At 34.0% G+C, this 22,639-nt stretch overlaps 3 protein-coding genes and 1 long non-coding RNA gene across 10 annotated transcripts; 2 read left to right on the top strand and 2 right to left on the bottom strand.

The window, feature by feature from the left end:
* On the bottom strand, positions 1 to 4,680 carry LOC108227479 (cell division protein FtsZ homolog 2-1, chloroplastic). The gene is made up of 8 exons (XM_017402634.2): positions 4,539 to 4,680; positions 3,611 to 4,309; positions 2,905 to 3,204; positions 2,308 to 2,398; positions 1,731 to 1,855; positions 1,181 to 1,273; positions 601 to 666; positions 1 to 495 (listed from the first exon to the last, which is right to left on the bottom strand). Exons 2-8 carry the CDS (start codon positions 4,226 to 4,228, stop codon positions 364 to 366), a joined length of 1,425 nt encoding a protein of 474 aa, XP_017258123.1. The 5' UTR covers positions 4,229 to 4,309; positions 4,539 to 4,680; the 3' UTR covers positions 1 to 363.
* A 3,142-nt stretch (positions 4,681 to 7,822) lies between these two features.
* Positions 7,823 to 14,116, top strand: LOC108227483 (uncharacterized). Of its 5 annotated transcripts, none has more exons than XR_010284033.1 (10): positions 7,823 to 8,187; positions 8,469 to 8,519; positions 8,746 to 8,833; positions 9,364 to 9,434; positions 9,568 to 9,726; positions 9,817 to 10,017; positions 10,451 to 10,648; positions 10,718 to 11,408; positions 12,093 to 12,312; positions 13,440 to 14,116. It is a non-coding gene; the product is annotated as an uncharacterized LOC108227483 (long non-coding RNA). The 5 variants fall into 5 exon arrangements; XR_010284034.1 differs by having other exon boundaries at positions 9,364 to 9,726; positions 10,718 to 11,259; positions 11,343 to 11,408; XR_010284032.1 differs by having other exon boundaries at positions 9,364 to 9,726.
* Positions 14,117 to 16,601: 2,485 nt separating this feature from the next.
* On the top strand, positions 16,602 to 19,068 carry LOC108225386 (iron-sulfur assembly protein IscA-like 1, mitochondrial). The gene is made up of 3 exons (XM_017400236.2): positions 16,602 to 16,869; positions 17,027 to 17,144; positions 18,672 to 19,068. Exons 1-3 carry the CDS (start codon positions 16,680 to 16,682, stop codon positions 18,760 to 18,762), a joined length of 399 nt encoding a protein of 132 aa, XP_017255725.1. The 5' UTR covers positions 16,602 to 16,679; the 3' UTR covers positions 18,763 to 19,068.
* Positions 19,069 to 19,200: 132 nt separating this feature from the next.
* Positions 19,201 to 21,820, bottom strand: LOC108225385 (protein ABSCISIC ACID-INSENSITIVE 5). 3 transcript variants are annotated; one of them, XM_064078842.1, is made up of 5 exons: positions 21,746 to 21,820; positions 19,983 to 21,024; positions 19,830 to 19,901; positions 19,695 to 19,724; positions 19,201 to 19,336 (listed from the first exon to the last, which is right to left on the bottom strand). In XM_064078842.1, the coding sequence occupies exons 2-5, from the start codon at positions 21,009 to 21,011 to the stop codon at positions 19,250 to 19,252; spliced, it is 1,218 nt and encodes a 405-aa protein (XP_063934912.1). In that variant the 5' UTR covers positions 21,012 to 21,024; positions 21,746 to 21,820; the 3' UTR covers positions 19,201 to 19,249. The 3 variants fall into 3 exon arrangements, with proteins under 3 accessions (XP_063934912.1, XP_017255723.1, XP_063934913.1); XM_017400234.2 differs by having other exon boundaries at positions 19,983 to 21,017; positions 21,746 to 21,812; XM_064078843.1 differs by lacking the exon at positions 21,746 to 21,820 and having other exon boundaries at positions 19,983 to 20,098; positions 20,288 to 21,668.
* Positions 21,821 to 22,639: the final 819 nt, after the last annotated feature.

Below are 22,639 nucleotides of genomic sequence, written 5' to 3'. Positions count from 1 at the left end.
TATATAAAGACCCTGCATTTTCTTACGTTAACATTACTCGCACCAAAGACATGGGCTGCATTGTTTCCAAGAGGCTGAAGAGGCCAAACAATAATACAACCATCTATAATATCTTTTCGCCTTAATTATCACCTAATACATTCTACAACAAACGGTATAAGAGTGGCGTGGCACATTTATTCTGTACAAGCCAGTAACACATATCAATATAGTTTATAAGGTGATCAGGATTGGCAAGACACTATGTTCTTTCAGCTAAGAAAGACCTCTGAATTATGACGGAAAATCCCGAACCTTAAGAGCTAAATGCCATAGGTCCCTAGAGAGGTGGAGGTTAGTTTACAAGGGATAGCAAAGACTGATTCATGCTCTAGGGTAGCGGGAACGTCCTTTCTTCTTCAGAAACTCTGGTATCTCCACCAGACCACCTTCACTGAATGGGGAAGGCCGGCGGTTAATTCCAGGTGTGACATCTCGCTGAGCTAGTTGACCAGCCTGCATTCCCACCATAAGCCAGTCAGAAAAAGAAGGAACTGGTGCTGTCCTGTATGTGTGTTCTTAGTTTCTTACATGTGTAGAAAATTATAAAGAATCAGATACCTGGACAGGCCTTCCATCACCTTCTTCTTGCCTTTTGAACCCAGTGGCGATTAAGGTTATACTTACCTGACAGGTGCAAATCAGGTTATTACATAAGTGCAACTCCAGTGAAGATATTGTTGGTTGAAGGTTCTTCAGTTTAGAAGTTAACAGATCGAAAAATTATATGATAAACCAATAAAAGTAATGCATAGCACAAATGTGATGTGCATTAAAATGTTGCTTTGGTAAAATAACTATGCAAGTAGCCAGTATCAAGATAATCATTATTGACTCGAAACTGAGCTACATCTGTGAAGAAGAAATACAGCACTATAAGATTAAAGCCTAATACTGAATGCCATATAACATTATTTCTGTGTTTAGGCAAATGCTAGGAACCTTTAAGTTCGTTATGTAGGTAGATCATATAATTTGGCTCCAGTAGAATCAGAATTTAATTCATCTAATACTTGCAATTAGTTTTTAGGACCAATATCAAAGAATTTCTGGAAAATCCAGAAACAATTTTGCAAAAATTAGCATATACATTGTCTATAATAAAAATTATTCTTCTTATGCTTGCCCAGATGGTACTTACTTGACCACTTAGTGATGGATCAATGACTGCACCAAATATTAGGTTTGCACTGGGATCCACAAGATCATATATAACTTCAGCTGCAGCATTTACCTACCAATATTCAACATGATTCAGTAAAAATACCAAGGCAAAGGATAGCAACAATTACAAGAAACAAAGATTTGCAAGCAGAAAAACTTCAGAACTACATATACTATCATCTGGCGAGAACAGTTAGATACAGAGGCAATTAAGGGTTTGACACAAGTTATATCTACTCACAAGAATGGGTATCATCTGGTGAGGACAGCAGGCAATTGAGGGTTTGAGACAAGCTATCTACTCACAAGAAATGGGTCAATTTTCGTAATCATCAAGAGTGTGTCTATTTTGACCTCATTGAAAATATTCTTGCATTTTAAAATGCAACATAGCCTCATTATATAATAGTCATTAATTCAATAAATAGATTAAAAAACCTTTTGTCAGTCTCCTTGACTTAAATGGATGAATATAGAACTACAAATATGACTGTAGGTCTTCAAGAAAGGAAAATAATGAGAGATACCTCAAACAATGTCAAATCACTGCCACCAGTTATATTCCAAACAATTCCAGTAGCCCTCTCAATACCAATATCTAGCAGAGGTGATTGAATGGCATTCAATGCAGCATCTCTTGCCCTTGATTTCCCTACAGAGGGCCAAGGACAGAAATACAATTTATGGAAGGCAACAACTCAACAAACTCGGAAAGACTAAAATTCCAAGGATCTTCTCTGCTTTCCCGTCTAATTCACAGAAATGCTAGGATAAAGGTTTTGAAGAGTGCATCATTATTCTAACACAGGTTTGACCTCTGCATTTGTGACTTGTGAGTTGGTGGCATGTAGGAATGAAGAAAAGCATACTGTAAATTGATATAACATATACTTTCGATAGCCTAATTTAACATGCAAGTGGGTATGCCCTTTCCTTTTGGAAGTAATAATTTATCTGCATTTGAGCTTTACTCTCCGTCATAAATTACAAAAAAATTATTTGTAGAAGGGGAATTTTATTTGAAAAAGAATCCCACAAAAACATGGGCATTACTTTCTCCAATAATGCCATATTTCCATATATCAATAACTAGCATAAAATTACCCGTTGCAGTTCCGATCCCCATTAATGATGAACCAGCACTTGCCATAATAGCCCGCACATCAGCAAAATCCACATTAACTAGGCCAGGAACCTGATATACAAAATTATTAAAAAAAAGATTAATGTAAAATCTAGAATTTTCCATAATAAAGTATAAAATCAGAAACTTATAAGCAAACTATATGTTATAAGAAATGGCAATCAATTGTGCGATGGGTCGATGTCCGTAAACTATAAAGCATTTGCCTGTATAACAAAAGCTCGTCATTCATAATCCAGAGGGCCCCCTAGCAATTATCCCCTCTCACCGAAGAATTAATTTAATATACATAAATAAAAAATATCTGCAGGATTGTTGCCATAATCACCTTAAAAAACATTACTTGCTCTGTCATACATTAGGTGATTGTCAATTACGATCTACAATGCAACTAACTAAGGAAAATTAAAAGAGATACCAGTTTCAAACAGCAAAAATATAGATGAATTATAATTTAATGTTAACGTAGCCTAGCTTCAGAAGTTCACTTGGTACAAATAATACATATTAAGAGATAGATGTTAGCTGTTTTGAACAAGTTATCCAAGTAATAATACCGTGATAATGTCTGAAATACCACGAACACCTTGTCTGAGTATATCATCGGCCAAATTAAATGCTTCTGTTACTGGGGTAGATGGAGACACTGCTTCCAATAACTTGTCATTTGGAATGACAATCAATGTATCAACATTCTCTCTTAAAGCTGCAATGCCTTCCTGGGCTTGAACTGCTCTTCGCCGTCCTTCAAAAGTAAAGGGGGTTGTAACAATACCAACGGTCAAAACTCCCATTGACTTTGCTATCCCTGCAATCACAGGAGCACCACCAGTACCTGTGCCTCCACCCATACCAGCCTGCAAATTACACTTCGAACTTTACCAAAGAACAGAAAGCATATCATATTTCCAGCATGTAGTATAACATAAGTCCTAAAAAAATAGGCCAAAACAGAACAGATACAAGACCCTTATCCTTCTCATAGTTCAGACTCTGATATAAAATAATATGATAAGTATTACTTAATAAAATTAACAAATTCTGGCAACTGGCTAATGTTTAAAAAATGAAGAGTTATATTTTACAAACACTTTAAACATCAGTATCATAGCCCAAGTCTCAGATACAACTTTTTTAAAAAAAATTAACATCATCATCATGCACATTTAGAGACTTGCTTGACCCAACTAAAATATATCGCCAAGAATAATGAACATAAACAGTGTAGTAAAATATGTTCTAGTTAAGAAAGCAGGAACTTACGGTAACAAAAACCATGTCTGCACCATCAATTGCTTCTTCAATAGCTTCCCTGCTCTCTTTTGCAGCATTCATACCAATATCAGGGTTCCCCCCAGCACCAAGCCCCCGGGTGAGATCTTGTCCAATCTGCAACCGCTGCTCAACATATACAGGAGACGTCCTCATTGCCTGAATATCAGTATTAACTATCCAGAACTCTACACCCTTCATCGCACTCTCAATCATACGATTTACTGCATTTGACCCCCCTCCTCCAACACCAACAACTTTTATCCTGGCTGCATTATAACCACTCGAGCTCAACGAATCTCTTGAACTCTTAGTATCACTTCCGTCCGGACTATCCTGTCTAGGATTAGTCAAGGGCTTAGTACCCTCACCTCTAAGCATAGTAATTTCCGGGTGTAAATTAAGAAACGGGTCTTTACTTTCATATCGATTCACCCCCGGAGAATTAGCTGAACACCTAACCCCATTTCTTTCATCACATATTTTTCTGTAGCAGCTAACCGTTCTCGATCGATTATCAACTAAACTCCCCCCTCTAAGAAAAGCTAAAACCCCCAACGGATTTCGAGATTCACAATGTGCAATACAAGGCGATATACACGGAGCCATTCCAGAATATTCAAACCCTCAAATGTAATTACTGAAACAAACCCCAATTCCCTTTAATTATGTAAATTACTTGTATCACCCCTGCAATTAGCAGAAACCCAGATAAGAACAGAAGTCAGAAAGACAGTAACTAAAATTAAAGAGTGGGAGTGTTAAAATTAGCCTACAAAACCCAGGAAGAATAAACAGAATTGAGGTGAAATGCAAGAGTGTAATAAACCCTAAAAATCAAGAAATTAAATAGTATTAATAAATAATAATAGAAGATTGAAAAAAAATGAAAATTGCGAATAAGAAATAGAAGATATACCAGAAAGATGGATGCTGGGAGCGACGAAAAAGAGTGTGCTGTTGATGAGAGTAATGTATGCTGATTTGTTTTGTTGGTTAGTCAACATTTTGTCGTTGATGTTGACCTCTTTTGATAGATACTCTCCTCCACTCTACTCACAGTGGGCCTACGAGTTTGCAGCCAAATTCGTAAAATCATTTCGTAATTACTCGTAATTTTATTGTTCTGGGTGGATTTTATATAATTTACAATAACAGAAATTATATCCCTCGGCACACATTTATTATAATGGGTTATATATTAAACTGACCACCCATTACATCAAAATGTCTCACTTTACCCACCCATCTCATCGGGGACTCGTTTAAGCCACTATAAATCAAATATATATCATTTTACTCACATCCCTATTTATACCTATTTACTTAATCATTTATAAAAAATCAATCGTTTGTTTTTTTACTACAAAACCACCTTGAGTACCTTCATAATTGTCTCTATCATTTATCAAAATAATTTAAAATTTTCCAAGACAACATACTTAGGGTGATCACATAAATATATATATTTATTTCTAAATATTTTTTTTAATAAATAGCTATGTTGCTTTATTAATTTCCAAATTATTTTGATAAATATTAAAGACAATTATGAAGGTACTCGGGGTGGTTTTGTAGAAAAAAACAAATGATTAATTTTTGATAAATGATTAAATAAAAAAGTATGAATAGTATTGTGGGTAAAGTGATATATATTTTGTTTACGGTGGCTCAAACGAGTCCCCGATGGGATGGGTGGGTAAAATGAGACATTTTGACGTAATGGGTGACCAGTTTGATATAAAACCCTAATTTAACTGTGACAAATCGAATGCGGCCAAGTTATGTAGCCTGCGCTGGATCGCCTGGATGTAGGGGTGAACACGGGTTGGGTCGGTCGGGTTAGAGCTAATAAAACGATCCAACCCAATTAGTTCGGTTTTTAAAAATCTAACCCGTTAATCCAAAAATATATGCATAACCCAACCTTACCTTTTTTATATTGGGTTGGGTTGGTTCGGGTTGGTTCGGGCGGTTTAGAATTTTATATTATCATGTCAAAAAATTAAGTATTGGACTTGTGAACGATAATAAACAATTAATTGTTTTGTTTGTGACATGATAATATAAAAATTTATTTTTTTTAAAATAAAAATAGATACTCCTTCACTGTCCACTTTTAAGAAAGAAATTTGTTTCAATTTAGTTGTCCACTTCAACTTTCATATTTCCAAAATGAACTCTACTTCACATATCTCTTATGTATATTTCCTAGATCAATCTCATTTCACATATTATGGGCATTGAGTCAGGAAACCAAAATAATAAATATTTATGAATTATGTGGATGCACTTAATATCATAGAGCTTGATGTTTACAAAAAAATAACTCTGCTAGCTTGATGTCATTGACATTTCTAGAATATAGCTAAAAGGTGCACTAAAAAAAAGTTAGCATGAATTAGACAAATATTACCTAGCAAAACAAATTAAAATAATAAAATACAATCAAATGAAACATAAAGATGATGTGACGGAAACTAATTTATTTGTTTTGTATATAAACGGGTTGGGTTGGGTTGGTTGAGGGTTATAATATGTTAAACCCTGACCCAACCCAATTTATTCAGGTTTTTTGAAAATGAACCCATTTAACTATCGGTTTTGGACGGTTCGGTTTAATCGGTTAAAAAAAGGTTGGTTTGGGTCGGGTTTCGCGGATTGGGTCGGTTATGTTCACCCCTGGATGTGTTAAAAACTTACAAAATCAGACAGTAGCAACTTTATTATTCATCGGCTCATTGGTCATTGTCCGCAAAGAAACACAGGGCCTTGGGTCGATTGAGTTGATTGGTTCTGTTATCTCCATCGTTGAATTATCACCTCTGCTTTTGCTTATCAAACCACTTCATTTTCCAACGATAATCAGCAGGACTGTCGGAGGATGCAACAAGGCAGAAAAATGTTTAAATACTTAGAAATTATAATTTGTCTTTTGATAGGACCATAGAAACGCTCGGCTAAAATGTTACTCCCTCAATCTCATTTTAACTGTCCTGTTTTGACTTTCAATGGTCAAGACCAAATTTTGACCAAGCGTAAAGAATAAAATCATTATTATTTTAAAAAACTAAAAATTATATTTTATAGTATATTGTATTTACTTTATAATGACATAATTTTTTTATTTTTCAAAATTATATTATATGTGTAAATCTCAGTCAAAATTTGGTCAATTTGACCATTCAAAAGTCAAATAGGACACTTAAAATGGGATGGAGGGAGTAGTAGTTGGCACTCCAAAATTAAAAATATAGCCAACTTTGCTTGAAAAAACACACACTTCAATCATACCTAGCTGTCTATAATTTTAGCCAACCTCTTATGGATGGCTAAATTTGTCGAAGAAATCTGTAGAAAGATTGCACATCATTTATTACCATATTGAACTGATATATTCTATTTTAACAATCTAAAATATTAATAACATACTATTTTTAAATTATAACCAGCCAATATAACCAATAACATTGAAACACAATGTCTTACAAGTTCAGCAAATTTTACATAATATCTTACTTGTTCAATTTAGCCAACGATTAAAGCCATCCCGTCGGAGATGCTGTTACTTCCATATATGTATCTTTTAAATTTAAGTATCTATTCAATTTTCAAAAAAATAAGTATCTATTCTAATTTTTAGAAACTTCTCTAGATTTAAATTATTTGGCATTTAATTAGATTTTCAAAATGTTAAAAGAGTTGAATTTTATGTAAAGTATATGATGTTTTTATGATGACTGATTTTTTTAAAAGAATCTATATCTATATCTATATCTTCTTAATATGTGCAATGTCCGTTTTGTCCTTTTACCCCCGGGTTACCCATGTTTCACCCAATTCTTATACTAAAATACCTACTCCCTCCGTCCCGGTGAGTTATATACATTGGGATTGGACACGGAGACCAAGAAAAAGGGTAAGAAATGAGTAAAGTTAAATGGAAAGTGGGTAAAGTGGTGAGACCCATATATTTTTTAATAATAGATTTGAGATAGTGGAGAAAGGTAGTGGGTGTAATAGTGTTTTTATTATTATAGAATGGAGATAGTGGGAGAAGGTAGTGGGTGGAGTAGTGTTTTATATTATAAAAAGTTGCTATTTTGGGAATGTATAGAAATGATGAGACATCCCAAAAAGGAAACTGTATAGAATTGATTGGGACGGAGGGAGTATATTACTCATCCTGAGCGGCCCGTTTACAAAACACATAACCGGCTAGATAACCAGCTTGGTTAATCGCGGGCTGAATCAAATCACGGGCTTCTAATTTCATCATATGCCCTCAAATTATGGTACTGTAAGTGAATGTCTTCGGGATACATGCTATGCTCTGGGTGTTTAATTTCAAATTTCAAATTCAACATCTTTCTTCTTCATCAAAGTGTTCTTCTGTAGACTCATGGTTTGGTTTTTTACAAAAGACGGATGTAGTATGGATGTAGACCGGAGAGCGGTGGGAATGGCTATTGAAGTTTGTGAGTCCGGCTTATGACCTGATTTCCAGAGGCGCCACTGAATTGATGCCGGTTTTTTTCCCATTTTAGTCGTTGATGCGTTAGATTACGGTGAGTTGCATATGTGTATATGTTTGTATTGTGTCTAATTGCTAGGGATTGTTTTGTAGGTGGGTGAATTATTGAATTAACTGCACGTTTGAGAGAGAGAGTGTGTGTGTGTGTGTATTTCTTTTGGAGTAGATGTGATAATTGGAAGCTCATTGTACGTAATTGATTTAGAATGTATTTAGCTGCATTATGTTATGTAGAGCTGTGAAGTTGATTTACCTTCTGATGTACATTGCTCTGGCCTGCAATTTAACACCCTCTGATGGTCTTTTGCACCCCAGGGTGTCAGTGATCAAGATTTTTGCAAATCACATGGTTGGGGAAAGAGTTCGGTATGCTTCTATTTATGAATGTGTTTCATTTTTTTTTTATCATATTCTTGTGTGTACTATGGTTTGTAAGGCGTCGAGACAAGTACTAACTGCTCAGAGGTTAGGCAAGAAGATATATTTATTAGCTTATCATTGCATCTAGATGATAATATGGATCAATTTGGTAAATATGATGGGAAGATCTATAATACTAATTCATTTTGTTTGGTTCTTTGTTCTTTTGCAGCTTAGTTGTACTCACTGATCATCATCGTACGAACGTAGCTCGCAATGTGAATTTAGAAAGGCTGCAAAGGAACTATCTGTTCCCTGAGGTTGGTATGCTCAAACTTCCTCATACTTTGCTTTGGTCATACAAGATAATGAACCATCTCATTATCATGTCCAAGACTGAGATCATAATCCCTATGATTTGAATATCCAACTATTCAACTCATTTTGAACCCAAGTCTGTTAAATAAAATTCCATAACAGGCTATATGTGATATCACTCGAGATTTATTGGCTATATGTGATGTCACTTAAGATCTGCCCTTAATAAATGTTTGCTGATATCATGGAAATACAGTTTGCACGGGACCTTTTAAACACGTAAAGGGTATATAGGATATGGAGCTGAGCAAGGAAACAAGGTAAAAATGTATTCGAGAGAGAAACTAGCAACACTCTTAATGCTTGCTGATTAGCAAATTTCTCGATTTAATGTGGAAATTTGCACTGAAAATTGTGCAACTTACAGGAGTTAAGTAAAGCAGTTGCAGATACATTTTATGGAGATGTAACAGTAAAAGATCCTGAAGTTTTTATATCTGATTGTTCACAATGTGATATTTCACTTCTGCAGGCAGTGAAGTTTTTGTACTTCAATCAGTCTAGGGGCTTCGATAAAATCAAGGCTTCAATTTTCGTTTAAAGGTAAATCCTTTTTCATCTTTAGGATTGTGTGTATATCTGTGTCTTAGTTTTAGTTTTGTTGTTGATAATTTCTCAGTATCGATATTGTATGTTGATGCATTTGTAAGTTTTTATTGGATGTGCACTTTTCCAGAGGGCTAATTCAAGTCAGATTCTCATTTGAGAAAATTAATTCTTTTCTGCTTGAGGATGCACTGATAAGAAATGAAAATGCAAGGAAAACATGGGACTCAAAAGTCAAAACTGTGGACTACAATACTGAATGACAATATCAGTTGGGACCCTGATTCAGGTATCCCCACGCTTAAAAATATGATCTTCATGTATGTGCTCAGTTCGTTAATATCAATGTGAAAAGACTCAGAGGGATACTCATATGCAGGTATGTAGGTATTGCTGACTTAAAATTGCGGATTGGGTTTGGTGGTTATTTCTTATGGGATCTAGAATATATTGCATTGTTTTCAGAAATATGATCATTGGCCAGTCAACAGAGGTTATGTCAACAGACTCAACACACATTATTATTTCGAATCTGACCTTTCTTAATTCAACTTTCTGGAACATCCACTGTGTAATGTAGGTAATATACATTTTCTTATGCAATTCTTACCCTTTTCTTATTAATATTTTCTGAATTAGGTCTTGCGTATGTGTAGAGAGTTGAGGATATGTTTTTCTATTTGAACATCAAGGTTATTATCCACAATCCGTAACCCATGACTAATTTTCTTCCATAGCTTTTTAGACTACATGAATATTTATTCCTTTAGTTGTTCTGGTGCAATAGATTTGATTTACCTAAGACATAGATTCAGTTACATATGAAAATTTTTGTGTGTTCAAGAAAATTGGTTCAACTTTTATCAAATGCTCTAATCCAAGATTAATTGATGTTGTGATTAATATGCTAAAAATACTAGACTGAGGCACTGATTAAAATTGTATGATTTTTTTAGCTATTATCATATTTAAATGGAGGCACTGACTGCTTTACAATTTTTGTACTTATCTAGGTAATTACATATTACAAGTTTGGAATCATGGATCTACATTCTAGCCTTGCCTCTGTCCATTACAAGTTTGGAATCAATGACTTGAGGATATCATTCAAAATATATTAATTGTTTGATAAGCCAACCTATGATATGCTTTTCTCTGAAGCTCCCAAGTTCAAGCTTATCATTCCTTCCATCCTTTATGATCGTTTGAGGGTAAGAAAGTCCTTTATAACATATTCATTATGTCTACTTAGTTGTATTGATATCAAATTATTTGTACAGGAAAGGGCAGGCAATTCCATATTTGTTCTATACGACAGTCTGCAGGTATACTGTGATTATGACATGCATCAGTGCACTTCTACATAAAAAAAATAGTTATTAATAGGGTACTCATCTATCAAGGAAGATGTACACGAGCTTGATGCAATAACCATTTCAAGCATTAATCCTGCCTTCTTTGATATAGGATTTAATGTATATTTATACATCTAATGTGTTTCATGAGTTACTGGGGTACATAAGTACATTTATGGTCAAGCTGATCAAGTTCAATTTATATTTATTGATCAAGTTCAAGTTTACAATTTAACTAATTGTTTTATTCGATCACATTTTATGTAATTTACTTTGATTTTTGCGGAAACAAATAAATGTTTCATACATTTAAACTCCTGGGCAGTAAATTTCATACATTTATTTATAACTATTACATTTGTAATTATTTCTTTCTGGCAATTACTAACCAATTTTTTTTACAGGAAACAATACTATTCTGCAAACGCAATTAATATAATTATGAGTCCACTTGAAGCTTAATCAGCGTATCTGTCTTCTGCACCATTAATTTGTGGCTTATTGCATGTTTTTCTGGATCAGTACTAAATTTATTTTAAAAAAATCGCAGGAGCTGGCAGGAGACAAGATGCATGCGGCCTATCATCCCACATACTTAATGAAAGAAATGATCCAGGTTTGTTCACCATAATAAAAACTGCAGTTTGTCTTGATACATTCAGTAAGTATTTAAACATCGTGTTGTTATTCTCAGACTTTCGCCATTCTCATGATAAAGCACTTGTCCTGATTCTGATGTGTGGATATATTTGAGTTAGTTCCTACATTTATCCTATTCTACATCCTTTACTTAAGCCAGTTATTATTATATTCTATATTTTTTTGTGAAATATATTATAAGCGGCTGTCACTCTACATATCAGGCGGTAAAAGTCAATAGTAAATATACTGCATGTATTCATGTGTGTTTATTTTATTTGCTCCGAAAGCAGAAGAGTAATCTTCTGCAGAATATGCCTCGAGATTTTTTTTTTTTTTGCTCATTACTGATGAAATAGACAAAAAAGCGATATTTATGGAAGAATGTAAGTATGTGGCAATCTTTGCCTATTGATCTGTATATATAAGTCACATATTGAATTTGAACATTGTCTTATCAATGCAATAAGATTTGCTATGTACTTTTTCTTATCCAAGAAACATATCATAATATATATTGGCATAAAATTTGTTTATTGGATTTGTATGGAATACTATAAAATGTTACATGAGCATTGTCTTATTACATGTGATTCTTGCTGTGTAATTGACAATTAGGATTTCATGCCTCCACTTATGGACCTCTCTGTTTTGTGGACAGAATGGATGCAGAATCTGACAACAAAGGATCTGCAAATCCTGCTGAAACTCCTGATATTGTGTTACCTTCTTCTACAAACCCTAAACAAAGTGTAAGCAAAAGGCCAGCTCAGGAAGAATCAGAAACTGAAAATGCAGCAAAAAAATCTGACCCTAATGAAATTGCAGACGGTGCATCGGGATCTCTTTCAACTAAGTGTTTTTGGTTCTCTCACAAAAGGGTTAGTTCATTCTACAAGCTTTTGCCTTCCCCTACTGCTACCTGTGCACATTGCCCTTTAAATATGTAAACCACTGTACTTGCATCGATAATTGGCGAATGATTCAATTATTTTAATGTTTATATTTTCTTCTAACGCCATACAGATCCTATATCTGCCATTCTTGAGATTTTACCTATGATCTTTCATGTGATCAGCCTGGCTAGATCTCTCCTTTTCTGCACTCATCACATAACCACACAAGCATGTTTATTTGCACTTGATGATAATGGAAGGTTGCTAATTATTTCTCGATTTAAAGTTGACATAAGGGTAAATGAATGAGGTTTCTTACTGATGTTTCGGACAGTTTAAACAAGAATTAGAAGGTTAGCAAGTCATTCTTTATAGCCACAAGATTTCAATCATAAATCTTAAAACAGATTATGAATTTCAGATCGGCATGTCAGGATCTCTGTGATTCTTTTAAGTATACAGTAAAGCTTAACCTTTCAAGTTTTTTGGCCTAAAGGATCCAAGGGTCATCTGTTCTTGAAGAATGATATGAAAATCTAAGGAATGTGTATTATAGGCTGATACGGACTTTGTAAATCAAATTGAGTCCAATATCTAAAATTTGGAGCAGTGAACGTGTATTATCAGCAATACTCATATACAGAGATCCCTTTGTAAAGATCAATATTTACTTATTTGCTTGGTGATTATGTGGTCATGTGCGCCTTATTTTGATTTTAAAACTATGGTTTTCTTTTATGGCATAAATTCACTAATCACATACATATTTAGCACCACATTCAAACTCTAGAAATGCTTACTCACAAAGTTAGGGAAGTGACCCAGGGAAAGTTATATGCTGGTCTATTTATGATTAAATGCATGTATATATTCACATAATTATGTGTTTGGGGTCTCATGTGGGAGTAGGTGGATTTAGAAGTTTATCAAGACCAGTTGTGAAATTTAATTATTTTTATGATAATGTATATTATTAATTTAGAATTATTTTTATTATTTTAGTGATAACTCATTTGATTGTGTAGTGGTTACTAAATTTTGCGGTAGCTAAGAATCAGTATATCTATATTGATGGTTAAACATAACCTTACCTTTTTGTCATTCACAAGTAGAAAAGGTGCAATCCTGAGAAGGTGACACTGATGCTGATTCAAAAGATACTTTTCTCTTATAGAAGTGAATCATACTCAGGGTTGTCTAGGAGCTATTGGTCACAAAACCTCACTAAAATTGAGTTGCATGAATCCAAAACCTATGTATGAGGTATAAGTTTTACCAAGGCACAGAAAATATCAGCTTTGTTGTGATATGTGTGAGCCAGCCTGTCAATAGCCTTAACTGCAATGGCCTTGGCAGCAGCCATTCATAAGGCAATAGAATCAGATACCTCCAAGATGCAGCCATGGCATTGGTAATTATTCTGGTGGCAAGCTCAATGTGCAAGGACTGCAGAGGCAAAGGGGGCCAAGAAAGACCAAAAAAATTAAAGGATCAAAGTATCACGGACATCCCTGAAGTCTTTTCTCATGAAGCTGTTTTCACCGGAATGAGATGGTTAGCAGTAGCAATTTAAAATTTGTAGATACTCAATAAGTTAATTTGTTGGAGGTATTGCAGATGGTATGTGTAAGTGCATCTGAAAGGTACAAGTGACAGGCTGATAGCAGTAGTGTCTGAAGCATGTTTTCAGACATAGTTGCTTTTGTTTGGCAACATATTCTAAACAAGAGTAAATCTGGGTCTTTTTATTTTACTTTAAATAATACTGTGAATTTGTTTTAATGTTTTTTTTTTTTTTTAAATGAGAATGAATCTCAACAATATGAATCTGCAGTTCACCGTGATAATTCTTTCATTCAAGAAAGCTTATTATCTAACCGTCGGACATGCAAGATGACCGGGAAAATTTAGACAATAAAACTTTAATGTCCGAAAAGAAAAACCCGTCTTCTTCCAAGAATCCTGAGAACAAAAGAAAGGAAACAAGAATAATATAAGTCGACATATATAACACATTATATATATTATAAAAATAAAAGATAATATATCCAATAATTAATTAATATTAAAATCACGTGTATGTTGCATGAGCTGATCAAAAAATTCCCACAATTATGATAACTCATAATTGAGACAATTAAGCTCTTAATTAAGGTACAATTAATAAAATATTAACGCCCTTAATTAAGACACAATTAACGTCCTCAATTAAGGCCAATTAACACCTCAAATAAGGCACATTTAACTCCATCAATTATGGAGCACAAATTACGCCCTCAATTAAGAGGCACAAATAACGCCTTCATTAAGGCACAATGAAACACCTTTTTTTTTTTGAAACCGGATCCCATGCTGATCCCGGAACTACCGTCGCCACCCTCGGCCACCAAAATGGTAAATAGATTTAAATGCATTCATTTACAAGATTAAAAATTCAAATAACCCATAAATAGTACAAATAGATTAAGATGCATTCATTTATAAGATTCAAAATTTGAATCTTTTAATTAATCTTCTAATTACTACATAAAAATACAAATTAAAGAATGAGAAAATTCAAATTTTAAAACCAAATAAATTAATAGAGTCAACTTGCCATTCACAAAAACTAAAATTAAGACCTACATTTACTACTATTAAAATCAAATAAATTCCAAATTTTCAAATCTAAACGAAAATCATGCAACAAAATAAGTCAATCAGAATAATCTAATATCAAAACACGCGCTAATTAAGTCGCCATTACACCACCTCCACCGTCACCGTGCAAATACCAGAAAAACACAAAAATTCATCATGGACACTAACGAAAACTAAAAATCGAAAATGAGAATTCAAAACTCAAAAATGTAACTAATCATATGATATAAAAATGATTACATATACCCAATCTCCTCCGAATCAGGCAAAATAGATCAAGAAATGACAAAATAGGATACAAAACAACACATACACTAATAGATTCAAGCACACACCATTATACTTAATCATGAAAATTATGAGCCACACTATAATAATATATACTGTGAATCCATAAATAATCACATAACCATAATCATGAAATTTTATGTATTGGAAAGATCGCACCTTGTCGAAAAAACTAAAAGCTTCTTGAAACTCGACAATCTTATTTGGAAGAATGGCGCGACCGGGATTGTTAAGCATGATCCGACTAACAATCGATCGTATACGATCATTGTCATTCCCACTCCACACGAAGTCATAACACGGTAACTAGACGAAGAATTTATCTTCACACGGCGGAATCGGATACCAACTCACCGCTTTGGGATCAAACACGTCATCATAATTGGTAGAAAAATCGAAACTAGTCCGTCTTCAGAGCTTGTATCATATTTGAATCAAACAAAATTAACAAAGCTGTTTTGATAATACTTCTAGGTGAAGAGAGTTTTTATTGATTGATTATGTGTACGAAATAAGCAATGATAAGGTAAGCAAGCAGAAACACTGAGTAAATAGATTTCATATAGAAGAGAAAGTTTTACTGTACTTATATCACTGTTTATACTTGTGAATTTGTTTTAATGTTAATCTAAGACAAAAATCCGAAAAAGTCACTCTTGAATATATTCATCTGACCTTTGCTCCTTCATTAATCATTTTTTTTCATCTTTTATTAGTTTTTAATTCTAATTGAGCGTTTACTGTCTTAATTGATGTGGCCACTTTGTTACACATTAATTATATTCATCTTTAAGATTTTGTAAAGTGCATACTCATGATAAGTGTCACTTTATGGCCATTGATAGATTCAATGCAAGGAACTTGATGATACTGTTACTTCATCCTACAATAAAATTCGCAGTTACGTTAGAATTCAATTTAAAATGTTGTGCAGATATAACTTAACATTTGATAACGGAGAATCTAGAATTTTAAAAAATTGCTATAATATAAAAAATAAATAAATTAATAATTATAATTCAGATACAAATATTAATATCACTATATTTTGTTAGCATAAATTTCAATTGTTAACGGTGAATACCATATATTCCAAATGATTAATTTTTTGATGAATATACATAATATGCTAAATAAAGATTAAAAATCTAATTTTGATATTGGTTTAATTTATTTTCCGATCTTATTTTAATGAAAATTTTAATTATTTACCCGCACGCGAAGCGCGGGCATAATTCCCTAGTAAATTTAATTTGTAAACAAATGTTTGTATTTTAAATATATTCTAAAAATTTGATTAGTTATTAATAAAAATTTAAAAACTAATATAATTAGTCCTAACATAATCATCAGTTGCCGGAACTTTGTTAGACTATCCGTTTCTTCTTAGCACTATCCATCTCCATTCGATCTGACATACATATATGTCATCGAAGATCGGTGCCAAGGCCGCCGCGCAACTCCGTCCGGCGGCCCACCGCCAAGTTTTATCCTTAACCGACGCTGCCGCCGATAGAATCCGCCAGCTTCTTCAACATCGCCAGAAACCTTTTCTCTCACTCGGCGTCAAATCTCGCGGCTGCAGTGGCTTATCCTACACTCTTAATTACGCCGGTATTTATTGGTTTTCATTGTGTGCTGTTAAGCCTGTTATGCATTGTCTTCAATTGATGAAATGAATTCAAGAATTTGTGTTTTATTAATAATTTTTTATATTTGTATACGATTTAAATTGTTGTTTTAATTCAGAATTGACTGTGTTTCGGAGTAGATGAGAAAGGGAAGTTTGATGAAGTGGTCGAGGAAAAAGGTGTTAAGATTGTAGTGGATGCTAAAGCTCTAATGCATGTCATCGGAACAAAGATGGATTTCGTGGACGACAAGCTCAGGTACACTTGTCGGTACTCTTTTTAAGGTTTAACCATATTTATATTATAGTTTCCGATTTGAAATTTCTGGAACACGGAAATGATTATGTTCACAGTTTATGATTTAGAATTACATTGTATTGTGTAATTGCTGAATGCTACGAGTAAGCTATTCCTGTGAAGTGCCACATTTCCTGGTTTAAACGTTGTGCTATGTGTGTGGTGTTAAATGATTATAGATTATGTAACCTCGAGAGAACGAGTAATTATTTATATTGTTTGATCATTTGTTTCTTTTTAAAAAAGTTATTAGGTATTATAGTTCGTGGATGAGAAATGATTAAAAAATTGACTTGTTAAAGGGGATTAAATTATGCCTCCGCCAGCCAAGGATTAGAGTGGATCAGATAGTTCTATCCTTTACTTTGAGCAAATTAGACATAGCCACATAGGATTGTATTATTTGGAGGATGACAAGAGCTTAATAGTGATGGGAGTGTAGTTATTTTGTTATAATTCTTAAAACTATACTTCTAATCAAACAATCATAGCCTTTGAGTCTGCACCTTGTCTATATATGTAAAGCTACAATTCTAGATAGCAATACAGAAACCGGCTCGTTGTGTATTTGTGTTGAACTTGTACATTTTGAGAAGCAGACAACTTTCATTGTAGAAATCATGCTTATTATACATATATATAATGATTTACAAAAGGTCTTGTGTTTGTTTTGGAGTACAGAATACTGATACATATGTTGTATGTTTAAAGTGTTAAGCTGAAAGGGACTGAATATGATTGAGTATACTTCTTAATATTAATTTAGAAGCACCATATCTTTATTTTGAATACATCTCAAGTTTATGGTATATGTATATGTTTGTTGTTCTGATAAAGAAATCTCCTAACGAAGATACAAAGATATACCTAAGTTGACCCAAAAACAAAAAAATTATACGATGTTTTCATGCATAATTTCTTCTGGTATATAAATTTGACTTTACACTATGATATATAACTCGAAATTATATATGTAGCAGTACTGAGTGAGTTTTTAAAACTGACACGAAAACTATAACTTCATTCACCTGCCTATCTTTTAGTTTGTAAATATAGTAGTACCCTATGAACCGAAATATAATCAGTTGAGCTTCTATATTTAAGTTCCCGCTATTGATTAATATAGGCTAGATATGCCAGTGAATAGGTTATAATAGATAATGAGTCGTAGGTTTGTACACAGACACTCAATATACAAGGCCCTGTAATTGCAGTCACCTGCTATATGGGTAAAGGGTTATATGTGAAGTCCTGAACATACTTATCGAAATTCCGGATTTGGACGTCCCATAAGTGGCCAATGTATGTGGATATGATATGTATTTGTGCCGCTCTAAACATTTATACCTTATTTTATGGGAAAATTGTGGATACTGTAATTAGTAACTGACTTTTCAAGTTTCATATATTTTTTATTTTGTACATCTCTGCATTGAATTTTCTGCAGACTCATGATTGCCTTGTCTGATATATTGTCCTTTTTTTCAGGTCAGAGTTCATATTTATTAATCCTAACTCCGAAGGGCAGTGTGGCTGCGGTGAGTCATTCATGACAACATCCAGTAAAGAATCTGCTTAATTACAAAGTTGTATGGTTTTAGACAGTAACTATTGGTCATTCCAGTTTTTAAGCCAACAAACAGCTTTAGCAACAGATACGATTCTGAAAATGTTTTAAGAAATTTTCTGTACTACAGCCGATAAGATCCTGTTATATGTTGTGGAACAAGTTTTTGGCATTGTACAGATGGTTGTAGAATTTTGCAGTTCATATCTTCCACAATCATGTGTAAAAGTAGTGTAGAAACTTCCCTTTGTACTGGTAAAGAAACCATTCACAGTTCACATTCAGATGTGAATATTTATGATGATACAATATCTTTAACTGTTGGTGAAGAGGCTAGAGGCCTCCCACTCATATGACACTTCTGTAAGTTTTTATTGGACTCATGCAAAAGACTGTAATATTAGAACAACTTAACAGACATGTTGTAATGTTCGACATCCTGAAGCATATAAACCAGAAACAGAAAGATCCACCTCACTGAGTAAACTGCCATAAGGCTTTAGAATGGAGAGCTCGGACACCTCCTCAACAATCCAAGTTTATCTTTTCCTTTGGCCTGATCTTTGGGTTTTGCTGCATCAGTGTTCTGCACAATATTCAAAAGCACATTTCAAAGTTTAAGATATACAAGAATATGGGCGAGAGCATTTGCACCAAAATTTCATCATAGGTTACACGGTAAGTGCAAAACATTGTAATTTACATTATAACATGCTCAATTCAAATGCCAAAAACCTCCGCATAGAACAACATCATCAGATAGCACCATTTCTGCAAAATTGCGTTTATGGGCTGACAGTAAATTGGTTGCAGGAGAGAATAAGCATGAATGAAGTGTATTTGCATGAATGCATGATAGAGCTACTCCAGGTAATGCATCCCCACGTTTTATCTAAATTTATGAGTATAATTAACTATGCTAGAAATATCAAATGGCGTAGTACCTGCTGCGTCGATCTGGTGAATGACTCTGCCTGTTCAGTGCACATGAAAATGAAGTCTTGTCAGTATAGAGGATATAATAAACGTAAAAATGTCAAAAAAATTGAAGCTAGACGGCCAATGGATGTGGATTTTACCAATTCCTGTCTAAGGTTAAAATTCTCATTCTTCATATATTTTATCTCTGCTTCCAGTTCAATAGTATACGCCTGTCCATATAAAGAAATGTAAGAGATCACTTTGTAAGATTTCTCTAAGTACGTACGTGCAGTAAAACAAAAGAGCAGTACATGTTTTTTTGCTCTGGATCGTGCTGCTGACTCCCGGTTCTTCATCATCCTCTTTTGCCGCTTCTCAATAACCCTCTCCACCAGGCCATTCAGCTTACTTCTTGGTGTGCTCATACCTATCCCATTAGAGGAAACATGACTCATTTGTTCAAAACTTTCAGTTCCACATCCATTATCTGATACATTTAGCCCACCAATTTGTGTCACCGTGTTAAATGGAGGAGGAACATTTTCACTACCAGCACCACCACATCCCACAGTCATAAAGCTAGATGCTAATGCAGTGTCACAGTTTACAAACATACCATAAAGAAGCTGAGACTGAGGCTGCGGCTGAAGCTGAGGCAGCTGAGGAGGAGGAGGCGGAGAGGGAGGAAATGCTGAAGGTGGTTGTGATGGTCTTGCGCTTTCTTCTGGGACTACTCCTGCCCTGACCAGAAAATCCTCCAGAGTCATTTCTCCATATGTAGGACCGCTCTGCTTGGAGCCAGCATGAGTAATATTGTTGGTGTTTTGCTCTGTTCTATTGATCTCAGACAACACTTCTTCCACTGTTCTTTGGCTCAAAGGTGCTGGAACACTCAGCGATCCTTGTCCTGTCAAGCTCAAGTTTCTTGCCGTACTACCCCTCCCATTTGAGCTCTCAAAAGACGGATTTTGTGGATTGATGTTATTGACAATTGTCATGTGTGGCACAGCAGGCACGGTTATGGCAGCATTTTGTGCTTGGACTTGATTTTCTTCTGCAGTCCAAATGCTTTGAAGGAACTCATCCATGTTTATGGATCCATAGTTCCTGCCACTACCCCTAAGGGTGTTATGGAATTCATCCAAGGTCAGAAGGTAAACTGATGACGGGCGGCTGAATGAGGGAAATGCATTAGACCTGGGTTGTTCTCCATCTTCCATACGCAATGCGGATTCAACCTCATTCTCAGACTGACCTGCCATTACCTCCATTCCAGGATTCTTTGTTGGAGTTTCTCCTCCGGGATTTTGCTCTTGCTGGTAGGACATATTACTACTCATAATAACCTGTATTCTAAGTGCAATTAAGGTGAAAACAAATTTGTTAGTGACAGAGAGATGCCATAACTAATAAACTTTGTCCTGGTGGTGACATTTCTACTTGAACAAAAAGTTAAATGAACAAAATTGCCTTGGTCTTTTTTTTTCCTACATCTTGTATCTCAAAAACTTTGGTAAAATTACATATGAGATGAAAATGATGATCATTTACTGCTGATCTCAGATACAGAACAGAAAGATAGAAACACTACAACATTACCCTCGAAAAAGAATTACTCCCACTAGCTTGTTTGATGTATGATGGAAGTAAAAAACTTCTAGTTGGAGATTTAAGCATGTAACCAAATAGCTAGATGATACTGAAGATTTAAAAGCTGATCAGCTTTTTAGCTTCAACTAAATTTGTATGAAAATAAAATTTCTCTGCAACTAAATTTTACATAAAAATAAAATTTTAAAATTCATATAATTATCATTTACGGCTGATAACAAGTATCTGAAGACAATAAGGAATCAACCAAGAGAGAATAAAATTAACAAACAAACAGTGATGCTTCGAAGACTTCCCTGTAAACATAACAAGAAACCAAACTCCAAAGTAACTTCTTATCAAATCGTATAGTTTGTAAACCTTGATTGCAATATGTATTGAGTAGATATTCTCATCTCCAATAAATTTATGAGGTGAACATAACTATATATTATGCATATATCAAGAGGTTGAAATAACTTACGTTGGAGGAAAACTAGGCTGTTTTTTGTTTGAACAAGCTAAGCAGGCCTCCTTCAACAAGCTAAGAAGACCTCCTTCCAGAGACTGACACCAAAGAGGGTGATAGTATATAAAGGCCCCCGTACCATTTCAGTTATTGTTTCTAAATTCTCAAAAATATTGTTTTTTGATGGCAGGGAAAAAATATAATTATTATAATACACATATATAAGTAATATATAATTTTATAACATGTATCTATATATCATCGATACAGGTGGAAGTAGTACATTAACATGCAAATGATAACGGTAACCTAGATTGACACGTACATAAACATGCAACAATAAAAAGGGACAGCTGTATATTATACGTACGCAGCTACATGAACACGTATTTGACTTGCAGCTACGTACATGAACACGTGTTCCTCGGAGCGTGTAATACATGTAGCAACTATACACATAGAATATATATACACGTCTATAATACAGTTGGACGCGTGTAAGACATGCAGCAACAACATATGTATTTAACACAGATAATATTAGATGTATATAACACATGGAGCAACAATACATCTATATAACAATATCTGGGCTTTGAGGACAAGTGAGATGTTCCAAGCAAAGGGACTTTCAGTTGTATATATATGTATAGTCAAAATGAAAATAAATTATTGAAAAAATAAAAATTATTATTTTTGAGGTAAGAAAAATTGTAAGAGAAAAAAAAGTATGCATGAACCACTTTTAACTCTTATCTTGGATAGGTTACCCCAATTCTAAACACACTAATATAAAAATAATTTTAGAAAAAAATATTAAACTGCACAACTAATAATATATGGTATGCTTTCATATTATTTCAAAATTAAATTAATTTAATAATTTTTTGTCATAATATTAATTAATTA

The sequence above is a fragment of the Daucus carota genome, chromosome 6, assembly GCF_001625215.2.
Source record: "Daucus carota subsp. sativus chromosome 6, DH1 v3.0, whole genome shotgun sequence".
NCBI classification, from domain to species: Eukaryota; Viridiplantae; Streptophyta; class Magnoliopsida; order Apiales; family Apiaceae; genus Daucus; species Daucus carota.
The sequence above is the reverse complement of the archived record's forward strand: the minus strand, read 5'-3'. Positions and strand labels throughout refer to the sequence as shown.